Source organism: Amblyomma americanum, chromosome 7 (genome assembly GCF_052857255.1).
Source record: "Amblyomma americanum isolate KBUSLIRL-KWMA chromosome 7, ASM5285725v1, whole genome shotgun sequence".
NCBI classification, from domain to species: Eukaryota; Metazoa; Arthropoda; class Arachnida; order Ixodida; family Ixodidae; genus Amblyomma; species Amblyomma americanum.
The window spans coordinates 163765004-163777485 of record NC_135503.1 but is presented as its reverse complement, the minus strand read 5'-3'; the positions used below and the strand labels follow the sequence as shown (position 1 = coordinate 163777485).

At 48.6% G+C, this 12482-nt stretch overlaps 1 protein-coding gene across 7 annotated transcripts in view; it reads right to left on the bottom strand.

The window, feature by feature from the left end:
• The window catches only part of LOC144096738 (F-box DNA helicase 1-like), a 289125-nt gene that overhangs the window by 159522 nt on the left and 117121 nt on the right, over nt 1-12482 (bottom strand). For all 7 annotated transcript variants that reach the window (XR_013306837.1, XM_077629588.1, XM_077629586.1 and 4 more), the window contains one exon: nt 5773-5851. Coding sequence is in view for 6 of the 7 variants with exons in the window: in XM_077629588.1 (XP_077485714.1) it covers nt 5773-5851 (79 nt within the window). In the remaining variant the exon portion in view is untranslated. The remainder of the gene's footprint in view (nt 1-5772; nt 5852-12482) is intronic.

Sequence of the window (12482 nt, the reverse complement as noted above, 5' to 3'; positions counted from 1 at the left end):
GCACAACATAGCCACATGAACAAGCTTATTAGAAGACATAGAGCAGCACAATGGGACAGAAAAAAAGAGCACACAGGATGAGCATGTGCTCCTTTTCTCTGTACTGTTGTTTTGAGCTACGTCTTCTTCTAATATGCTATACCAAAGAGCCCAAACTATCACTTAGTTATGAACAAGCTGTTCCGCCGCCAAAACCATGATGGTATGGTTTCAGTTGCTATCTGCTGCCTCTGCGTGTGTAGCGATGCACCATTGCTCCTAAGTTAAGGTGTGCGGCTATTAGTAACAGGAGCACCCGAGACCGAATTAGGAGCAGAAAAAAAGGACGACTTATGCTCATACATATAGCTACTGTACATTATGCAGCGCACAGCCGTGCGAGCGAACTGCTTACGGTCAGACCGTGTATTACATGCCGTCTTGGTGCTACTGTTGAACTTTGCTCCAAGAGCCGTAGTTAGTTTTTGTGGACCATATTCGGAAAAAAGCATTTGTGTTACAGCTGCTATTATGAGTGGTTGTCCCTTCCTCGAGGTCCATGCAAGACAGTCACTAAAAGTGACCTTGCAGGCTAGCGCTCACAGTGAAGCTGATTACTTACCACCGAGATCTCGAGCACTTTCATGCCCGCATATCGAGCGAGGAGCACACCATAATTTTATGTGTGAGGCTGACATAACTGTGAACTTCGCGTAGCATAAGCGTGTCGTCATGCACGCATTATAACAATTATATCAGAGAATCCTTCGAAAGGATTCCACATCAGCTCGTGAAGGCTGCTTGATAGAAGGTGCCATGATAGTGTAGCGACCCACGTGAAATGGAAAATGACAAAGAATCGCCAGCACGCGCTGGATAGAACGCTCGGGACCTTGGCCAGGGCCGGACACTGCCGCTGCCACTCTACCGCTATCTCCTCTCTGCAGCCTTAAATAAATGTTGCCGCGGTCACCTTCCTGGGCGACCTCCACATTGTGGTGACCCACCTTCTCCCTCAGCTGTGTTCCTGGCAGGACCCAGCCTTCGACACACCGCTTCCAGCATTCCGGCCTCAAGGCGTCGGCGGGTGGTTCACTCTGTTCGAGGCTGCGCTGTACCTGAACGGCAGCCCCATTCAGCAGTTCAAACACGCAGTCCTCTGCGATATCCTCCCGCCCGACCTGCTGCGCCAAATGACCTGCCCTGCCTTGGGTTGCCGGCCGTACGATGAGCCGCGCAGCATCTCACCCACGCAGCCTTCATCTTCTCTGCCCAATTCATCTTCATCTCTGCCCACTTCGGCAGCACTTGGACACCTCCCCGCCACTCCAGCCCAGCGTCTCCGGCCCCTCTTCACGACACACGATGTAGGCTCAACCCCAATTTTGCCGCACGTACCACAACTGCCGTCTCCGCTTCTTTGGACATGCCTCTTAGCGCTTCTTCATTTCCGCCCACAACAAAGTCTGCCCAGTCCCCGCCATACCGCCCCTCACTGACATTGGCGCCACCACCTTCTGACGACACAGGACGCTCTGCAGCAGCATGCGTGTCACCATTTTCGGCATCTTCGTCCACCTTGTGGGGCTTTAATTGAGGAGACAAATACATTCTCCCCCCTTAATCACGGCTGACACTGTTCAACGCCGCCCAGAGCCCACCCCATGACCGCATACGCTACCCAGCGCACGCCGATCACGGCGGGCCTTGCTCTGAGGGAACAAAGGAACGACACTCTGGCTGACACAAACAGGCATTTATTGCTACAGCAACAATAACACCAGCTAGCAACAAAACACACTAAGGAATTGGGGTCGTCCAACTCACCAGCAACGTTATCAAACTCACCAGCAAGGTTACGAGCGAATGTTTGCCCACGCTAAGGTAGGGGATATTCCGCGGCTGGACGGGACGAGCAGTGGGACAACGTTCCTCCCCGCGAGGCCTCACCTTGCTGGCTGAGAGCACAGTGTCACGGGCGACACATCCGCACGCAACGACGTTCCCCAGCCGAAGAGAATGCGCTCTCCCGCACACGCAACCGTTACGGCCTCTCTTGGTAGTTAAGGTAACTAACCAGGGAGAGTCACATGGTGCGCCGCTCATTGATGCAATGCCATTGCTGCAGGGTGCATCGCAGGAAAGCAAACCAAAGGGGACAAGGGGTGCGTCACCACAGGCTCGCCACAACGGCCAACACCTCAACAGGCCTCTGCAGCAATGTCGAAGCCGCGGCCAGCTGATCCTAACAAGCTCTTGGCAAAGCCCAAGCCAGCTGGCCACACTTCCAGCCCCTGCAAATGTCCCCAATGCACTCACAGTCACAAGAAGCCGGATGAGAAGGCCAAACCGGTGACAGCAGTACCAAGCATGGCGATTGTCACTCACTCTACTTTGCCTGACAAGGACCCTGAATCAGTGCCAGCGCCTGTCCTCAAGCCAAACCAGGCCACTGATGTGGACCCTTCTTGTTCCCCACCGGTGTTTGCATCTTCAAAGAAGCCTGCCACCAGTGGCTCGGCCGCTGCCAAACGCGGGTTCAACGGGAGTCCACCACACACAGCCTCTCACCCATTGCAGATTCAGGTTCCAACTATGCTGCAGCTTCATCAGCCGTCGTCTGTGAAGCTGCCTAGGCCCAGCAGGCCAGCGGATGTGCCCCTGGTTGCTGTTGCGGTGCCGAAGCCACCTCCGATTACCGCTACCTCACGGGCATTCCCCTTCACGAACGGCTTGGAGCCGGTGGCAAGGGCACCACTCGTGCGGCCGGCTGCCACGTTGAAGCCAATCAGTCCACAGCTGGCTGTGCACGTGTCCCAGCAGCCTCACGCTGTTTACCACACCCATTTCCCCACCTCACACCTCGCTGCGCCTCCCATAGCCGCCCGTCCAGTCAATGGGCAGCTCAGACCGACATAGTTGCACGACTCTCGAGACCCCTGACACACCTGGCTATATCTGCTGCGCTGCACATCATGCGCCGGCCGGCAATTGCTGCACCAAAACCGCTGGCACTGGATCCATTTAGCAGGTTGTCTCACCTTCTTCACCTGCCCCTAAGCGTCCCTCGAAGCCCGACCGAAAGTCGGCCGCAACGCCACAGCCAGAGTAGCCCGTCTGAGCCGCGCCTTCAGACCCTGGACGCCCTGCATAGATCTTTGGACACATACCGACTACTCGTATAGGGGGGAGCCCTGTAGTGATCTGCACGGCCGGCAGTGGCGAAATGGAAAACGACAAAGAGTAGCCATCACATGCTGTATAGAATGCTCAGGACCTTGGATAGGGCCGAACGCTGCCGCCGCCACTCTACCGCTATCTCCTCTCCAGCAGCCCTCAATAAATGTGGCCACGGTCGCCTTCCTGGGCAACCTCCACAATAGTTAACATTTGTGTATATATTTATTTCTATCGCATTTCTGTGTTTAACAAACCACTAGAAAATGGTTTAAGGTTTCCTTAGCACCGTTAACAGGCTGTAAACGAATGTGTACCGTGTCCATGTGAACGTTTTAGAGCGGAATATGCATGTACACAATACGACGACCCGCACTGGCGCAGGAGCATTAAACCTTGCCGTTTTAGATAATAACAATAAAAAACATTCAGCAAAGCCTTCAGCGGAAGCAATAAAAAGCATTCAGGTGATCGAATCATTGGTTCAAAGAAACGGAGAGCTGAGCGGCTCTCCGCGACGTGAAGCCCAATCATGTTTTCCCGCCTTAAGTGATCAAATTAGGGTTCTTAAATTTCTCTTGAAGCTTTGGCCAACCCCTGGTATTATCCTACCCCTTTACAACCGTTTCAGCTGAAACACTGGCCGTCGGTTTCGAACCATCAGACGCAGCAGCGAGCAGTCAGGAGGCGTGATCACGTGATCAAAGATGGCAGCCTCATGATATGGTGCTGCAAATTGTCTACAAAATATCTCTTTCATGTGGCATGTCCTATCTGGGGCAAACTGGATGCTGCCTTAAAGGGACTATGCAATAAATTAATTGAGGTTACATAAAGCAGATGAGAGATCGCCATTCGATCACTGGTCACCCCAGTGCAAGAATTTTTGAGCTAGCATCAATAACAACCAAGATATAGACGATTAAAAATTACGCTCCTCCTCTCCCCCCTTAGCTCGCACATGCGGGGCATCAGAAAACAATAAAGGAAACAGGTCTGGGAATGGGCCCCGCCTATGAACACATCATCCGTTGACGTTCGGTTTGCAACTTCCGGTTGTCGCACCCAGCGCCCCAGCAGCAGCATCGGCAGCATCTCCGCGGTCTCTCTTCGCCTTTCTGGATTGCGGCGCGCGTCGGATTCTTTTACTTGTCGTCTGTTGTTGCGGACGAAAAAGACACTGCAGGGGGCTCCGAGACTCCCGACAGAAAGAGGAGGCAGAAGTAAATTGAAACCATATGCGTGAAGACAGTGACCTGGCTCGTGCTTGCCCGAGGGGCTCGCGTGGCGGTACGAGCAGACTTTCACAGCTACGGGAAGTGTGCCCGTGACGTCGTGGCTGCCGTGGCTCCAGCAAATGACAGCGTGCGATGGCCTGCCAACGTCACGGGACTAGTGACGTCTCTTTTCACGATTTTAGTTGCAAAATCCGTCACTACGAGAACAACAATCGGCCTGCCAATTTTGAAAAACACGGTTTTTAAAAATTCATAATAAATTGCAGGCTCAGTTCCGAAGACTCATACTTAGTGTAAATGCTCCTTAGCATCATTTCTAAGCATTGAAAACGTTTACAAGCAACCTTTGCTTCATTGCACAGTGCCTTTAATGAACGGCTCCTGGAGCACAGAAGAAATTGTCATTACCTGCAGGGACAAGGGAATCTGGCCAATCACTGTCTTAAACACGAATGCACACCATCGTTTGAAAAGACAATCCTGGCAAGGGTGAAGGACAAGAAGAAATGTGAAGCCATCGAGGCTTTCCAAATGATGTCTGGCATGGAAGGCAACTATGTAAGTTCCCCATTGGTTGCCCTCACCCGGAGGGAGAATGCTATGCTCTTCAAAGATAAAAATTCACATGATTGCCAGCTACGCATGTGTATCAGTAATGCAGATGGTAGTATGGTTAAGCTGCAAAACTCCCAGCCAAGCTTCGCAAACACTTGTTTGCTGATCATTTTTTTTCTTTCTTTTTGAAGAATAATTTTTTGCTTCTGTCATATTTGCTATCAGTGTAGTGTGCTTCCGTATTGTCTTCTCTTCCCCTCCTATCAAGTTCTTTGTCACATGCTCTTATTTTCTTTCTTCCACTGGAATGGAATAAATTCTCAGTTGGTAGATTGCGCTTAACCATTCATGTTCTCTGTCCTTGTTAGTTTCAGAAGTGTGACGGTTGGAGTGAATTGGCTTCCACCAGCACATTTGTCGAGGTCCGCTGGTCCCCATGTCCTATGCTACCTGTGTGTCACTGAGCCTGAGAGGAGGTACAATTGGATCCGACCATGTGAACAAAAACACAGTGCTTTGAAACACACTGTTGAACCAGAGTCCATGCCTACTGCAGCAAGGAAGGTCCAGAAATGCTGGCTTATGCACTCATCACTTCTGGTGAAAAGAGAGTAAAATGAAATTCTAAATGAATGGCCAGCATCCCTCATGCGGCACACACTTGGAGGCTAGCAAAAAGGGCCGCCACGCAATGTGAGGAGTGGATGGTGGCCCCCGAGGAGTGGACAAAATCCAGAGGATTATATTTTTGCTGCCAGCTAGAAAGCAAGCCTGGTACAGTTGGGTAGCCAGCAAAGGACAGGAAGGAGGAATAAGCACGCACTTGTTGTAGACGATGCAGAGGAACCTGGCCGCAGGTCGCAGCCGGGCATATTCCACCAGCGTCGACGTCTTGCCCGTACCTGCACCGCAAATGGAGAGCAATCAGTGCCTTTCGAGCAGCAGCGGCCGCTTTTTTTCACTCCAAAGCAAAGTCATGCAAATACTGCTTTCATGACTTATTTTGAGCAGATGGGGGAGCAAGCATGTCAAGACATCAGTAGAGCTTTGTGCATTTTGCCTTCCAAGAGAGTTCATCAATCTATCATGCTCCTACTGGTGCTCACAAAGAGCATTAACAAGTACAGTATTATCAAGAAAAGTGCATGTGGTAAAACCTGCACTTGTAGGTGGAATTGAGAAAAACAAGGGGCCTCAACCATGTGGGGAAATGCCACGGAGAACTGCTCACCAAACTGCAGTTGCTCGTTACATGAACAGAATGCTGCATTTCTGATAGAATGCTATTTTTGCTCAGTTGTCAATGCCTTTCGCAGCTGATCCCCCAAGGTCAACCTTGAAGGACGGGGCCTTCAAGAATATGTGTTGTCCTTATGAGCCTAAGCAGTGCCATAAAAGGCCTTGACTGTGAACCACAAGCAAATCGGCAGCTCCAGATGCAAGAAAGAAATTCTTGAAGAGGTGTGGCCAGCAGGGCCGTGGTATGACTGGAGTGCCCACAGTGGCAAGGCAAGTGCAGCACAAGCCACCTTTGCATTGTGCATGTCGCCAGATTGTCATGTTACTGAGCAGACCAGACACATCAACCCATACAATGCAAGTCAACTTGATTTAAACATGCATTCACGTATGCAGAAAGGGACAGCAGTTTACAAATGGTAGCCAGGTGCTGAAATTGGTAAGGGAACACGTCTACTTGGGGCAGGTAGTGACTGTAGATCCAGATTACAAGAGGGAAATAACTAGAAGAATAAGAATGGAGTGAAAAACACTTGACAGGTTCTCTCAGATCATGACTGGCAGTTAAACAATATCCCTCAAGAGAAAAGTATACAACAGCTGTATCTAACCAGTACTCACCCACCTACAGGGCAGAAACATGGAAGCTAACAAAATGTGTTCACCCTAAGTTAGGGACAAGGAATCGAGCTATGGAAGGAAAAATGATAGGTGTAAAGTTGAAAGACTGGAAGCGGGCAGAGTGGGTGAGGGGACAAACGTGGGTTATTGACATCCCAGTCGAAATCAAGAGCAAGAAATTGGCTTGGGCAGGGCATGTGATGCGAAGGCAAGATAACTGCTGGTCCTTGAGAGTAACAGAGTGGACTCCAAGAGAAGGCAAGCGTAGCAGGGGGCGGAAGAAGGTTAGGTGGGCGGATGAGGTTGAGAAGTTTGTGAGGTGGCCCCAAGAGGGCACATGGTAGAATGGCAAAACAGATTAAAATGGCACAAACAAGCAATGACTACATGTAGTAAATGTAGATCATAAAATTTAGCTTTAAGTTGTTAAGAATGCGGACTGTTAAAAAAAAAAAAAGCAATGCCATGTGGTGAGATGCAAACGTAGCATAGTGCAATATGGAGCATGCAGTTTTTAAAAAATATCCAGCAAAGATGATTGATGACGCCACAACATCTGCACGCATACTTGACTGTAAGGCCCTTATTAACAAAACTAAACAGCCTATGCTGCAACAACCTACTAGCCTCGTCTTAACTTACTTGGCATCGGTGCCCACTGTAACCGCTATTCTGAAAAGACATCACAATATCTTAATGCAAAGTGAGCAGCTGAAGGACATCTTCCGAGAACCACTGAGAGAAGCATACTGACGTGCTAAGAATTTGTGACTTTTCTTGTTCCTTATCACTCCCGTATCCAGAGGCTGTTTGCCTTGCAACAAACCTTGGTGTAAAGTTTGTTCACAAATGGCGACATTGCAAGTAGTGCTCAGGACCGCTTCTGATTACACAGTGAAGATTAATGGGAATTAGACTTGAATGTTTCATGTGCCGCCTTCAATATATTGAACAAACTGTGACAGCTTTCCAGTTGGTTTTAATAATCACAAAGTTCATAGCATCAGCCTTTCTAATTTGCCATTATACAAGCGCAGAGGCATTCCCAGTCACTCATTCGATAAACTACAAACTACAGTTTTGGGATCTGGATTTCGATCACACTGCGACCGAGAAGTCAGAAAATCCTTTCCAATTCATAAATTCAAAGCTGCCTCATCAGGCATAAACGAAAGCATTGAAAAATGAACCTGCCTGTCATAATACCGTCCTTTTCCATGAGCTTAGAAATATCAGTGCGGACATGACTGGTGTCTTTATTGAACCGCATAAAGACGGTGGCTTCCTACAAGTGCATGACATGTTTCTGTAATGAGGAATTCGATTTGTTTATTTCCTTGTAATCTTAGTGCAATTCATACCACTGTATGTCATTCGTCTTTTCACATGAATTTTTTATTCTTTTGTATAATTACTGTCAACTCCATATCGCACAGAGCTAAGTTTGCATTTCGCCACATGGCATTGCTTTGTTACTTTTTTAATGCTCCGCACTCTAAGCAACTAAGAGCAAAATTTTCTGACCTACATTCACTACATGTAATCACTGCTTGATTGTAATCTATTTTGCCATTTCACCACGTGCCTTTTTTTACTTTTGTAATGTTCTGTAATGCGTCACTGAGTGAGTTTCTAAGACTGCACCCTCTTTCCACTTCAATACAGATACTGTCGACAACCGATTTTTCAGACCCTCTAGGGACGGACCGCGAAAACGACCGAAAAATCAGGCAGTCCAAAAAATCAAATTTCACCGAAAAAAATCACAAACTTATTGCCATTATGCTGGAGGAAGAGGTCGTGTTGCACACATTTGAAAGCTCCTAATGACTAAATTTTGCCGCACGACACGTGCACAGACAACGGGCAGCGACCGCTTTCATGAGTTCGGCCTGGCTGTGCTGCTCTCGGCATGTTGCCGATGAACGCACAGGTTGGGACAAAGTCTAAACGGGAAAGCGACATTCCACTGCGGGAACTGCATTGCACCCACAGTACGATGGGCCCAGAACGAGAACGTGAAGATGGCGAAACAATAGGAAATGAGAAATGGCAGAAGCAAGCGCTCTGTCGGCATTGGCCTCCGTCATTAGGCCTAGCGACTAGAGCCAAAATCGGCATCGTATTCGGCGATGTGCACTCTGCAGTGGCTTGCGTACAATGATGGGCGTCTTGCCTGTCATCAAAACGCCAGTTATTTATGGTTTCACTATAGATAGAAAAGTCAGGGCTGCGATGCGTTTTGCCGTGGTTACGCTGACCTCACTTAAAAATGCGCCATTTCCTCCCATGCTCGCAGTCTCCGTGAAGCAGTATGCCTCCCATGCGCTTCGCTGCTACCTCTTTCCGTATTCGAAACGAAAGACTTAGCATAGATGAGTTCCGTGAACTCTCACTATTTTTCAAGTTCGTGCGACGGAAGACGTTCAAAAACCGTACGAATTCGAAACCACGCAGGTGCAATGTGCCGACTCGCGCAGAATTTCAGTATCGTAAGAGGCCCCCTTTAAGCTTGAATTTCGTTTTATTTGATCAAGTTTTCGATCTCTCCTGCAGTTTGAAGTAATGAGGTTCCACTGTACACATTATATGGCGGCGAGTGCGAATGAGGTCCAAAAAATTGAGCAGTCAGTTGCGGTGCGTCCGAAATTTCAGGAAACTTCCCGCAGCGGCACAGCGTCAACGTCGACGCAGGGTCGCAGCTCCTTAGAATGACACTCACACTGCGCGCGTTCTCTCGCTGCAGTTGTCTTGGAATGTAGAGAAAGGAGGCGTTGAGGGAGCACCCGAACGAGCAGAAAGAGAAGGGGATAGTCATGTGACACCAGAGAAGACTGGAAAGCGCGCTCTTTTCCCGCGTCGTCGTCTTGATCATCTGCTAACTCTCCTCCCGTCGCCCTTTTTGTCATGAGGATGGCTGGTTCGAACGATGAGCTGTTGGCTACGGTAAACGTACTTATACTCGTTTGTTCACTGCTTCTGGACCGTCGATTCTGCACCGTCTCATGTTGCATGTTCATGCTGGCAAAGCAACCGCCGAGTGCCCGGCAGGACGCGCGCAGCCTCCGCCTCTGCCGACGGGGTCACTGAACTGGGACCGACGTCACGGTTCACAGTCGGCCCCCATTGGCTGTTCTCATCAGCGGCACGGGAAAAATAGCTACCGGACCCATTGCTCTGCGGGACGGCACAGCAGGCTGTCTGCGGGAGAAAAACCGGCTTGTGCGGGAAGCGGCGCGCGGAAAACGTTCTGCGTTGCGCGTTTTCCCGCTAGTGTGAGCGTGCCTTTATACATTGGCTCTATGGGCCATGTCGCGGTGCCGCGAAAAAGTCCGAATAATCAAGCATGTGCGAAAAATCATGTGTCCGAATTTTCCGTCGTCGACTGCGTCACCACCTGTAGGTTTATTTATTTCACTTAGAATCAGCTATCCACCGAATCGTAACAGGCAGCAAAAAAACACAGGCCTGGGGCAAACTGTGCGCACCACTGGTACATGTGCGCTACTGCCAGCACTACTGAAACGCGCATGCTCATGCTTTCTTCTTTTACTGCATCATGTTCTGCAGAAATCTGGGGACCTCGCTAAAATATGTGACATTGCCAAGGGCCTCAGAACAAAAATGCCTTACACTGCTTTCAGTTCGGTATATGACGAACCATATTGAATAGGAGTAATCTCCGCCGTAAACTGCTTATAAACTCGCCCATGTTTTTCATGTTTTCATCATATGTTGCTGACTCATTACTCCTCAACCAATAGCAGCATATGGGGATTATCAGCAGAAAGTATTGATCAAATACTTATGGTATATTATAAATAAAATGATGACATTCGTGGGATCTGTACTGGTCAACACATTGGCAATAGCTTTCTTTTTATTATGATTTTTTTTATCACAGTGGGAACAAAGCACCCTGAAATGCACTAAGGCGCTCAATCCTGTCTAATGTTTCCGTGCGTGTTTTAAGCAGAAGGCTTGGTGCTAATCCACTGTACGAGCAAAGCAGTTTTAGTTTGGAAGGCACGCACGGATATGTTCGTCAGTCATCGGTAAAGGAAAAACCAAGGAGGAGAGGGAAATCCTGGAGGCCTACCATATTAGGTTGCAAGGCAGTGACACATGCATCAGTGCACCGTCTTTATATCTCACTGACAAGGAATTTGATTTCCTAAGCAAAAGTGTGCGTGTGCAAGTTTGACAGGCAAAGTATGTGCCTTTTGTTGTTTGCCAGTTATGGTGCGTGTGTCCACTCCTGGGTGAATCGCCACTTATGTATTTTTTTTTACTTTTTTGTGTGTCTGATATGCATGCGTCTTCTGGTGTCCTAGGTTGGCCGTTTCTCAATTAAACTTCAATTGTTAGTCCAGCGTTGTCCTGTGTTCTTCTTCTCCTGGTGTCTCGTGCTTTCGCTGGTGAAGTTATGTCTGAAATACACCAACTAGCCCACATGGTTACCTTGTTACAGAATTGCTGCCGCATCTAACTAAAGGACAAGGCTGCTGTGCTGCTTCTTGTCTACAGGAACCTACATGTTCACCATTAGTATTGAGTATAAGGCTTCAATATGCAACAAACATGCAAAATAAATTGATTCAAAATGCGTCTGGTCCGCAAAAAAAAAATGCGGCTATTTTAGCACTTTAGCACGGTCAGGCCAAATGTGAATTCGGTTTTCACTTGTTTTATTTATTTATTTTAGGGACGCGACTCTACCCAGTAGCATTCGGCTATTCTACACTCTTGTTTGGAGGAACTTTGATCCTTTTTTTACTCTAACTGTGCACTCGGCACTCATGGGAGTGTTGACAGCTGATGGAAGGGCCGTTGTTCCAATCGCGGAGGAGCCACCATTCAAGACGGCAGTGCTTCTGGGGAGTGTTGGTAGCTGACGGAAGAGCCGACTATGCTTAAGCACAGTTTCTCTTCGGATGTTCGACGTACTGCACTTGACTGCGGCCCAGTTTTACCAGTTTTTACCATCGTGCTACGTCAATTATCATTAGTGCTTCAGGTCCAGTAAACATTCGGTGCTCGTTCCTGGCTAAGTTCAGGATGGCTGTCATTCTCTGCACTGAAGAAACGAACTGCATATCAGGCCGCATGTCTGACGTCTCGGAATGGGTAATACAGGTGTGGTGGCTGCAGACATTAGATAGACGTGCTGTGGGAACACAGCCGCAATGATGACTACTGCTACAGATGCACTAGAGGCTGATTCACATGCAAGCGACTGAGCAAACTGAGTGATTGAGCGGTGTATGCGGGGAAAAATTTCCAACTTGTTGGAACCTCGTCGGTCTTGCTGTTTGAGCTACTGCAGCGATAGGAATTGCAAACATTTTCGTTTGCATGTCAAACTGGCGTGAGGACGATGGTGTAAGTGTGGATGAGTAGTCCAGTGAACAATACACTTTCATTGTGGAATGTGTCTATGGGCATGCCCTTCTTTTTCCCACACGCAATAAAGCGCAGTTGGCGTACATTCGAGCTGAGTTATAACCGTGTAATACAGCAGGCCAAATGCAAATTACATGCACTAGCACTTCAGTTTTCACTTTGGTTTCAGTTTCTGGTCAACGCTTGGTTTTCATGGTCAAGTAGGTTGCAGACAATGATCGGTGAAATTGGTGAGTGGGGGCTTTCATGGTAGTGCACTAAAACTGGAAG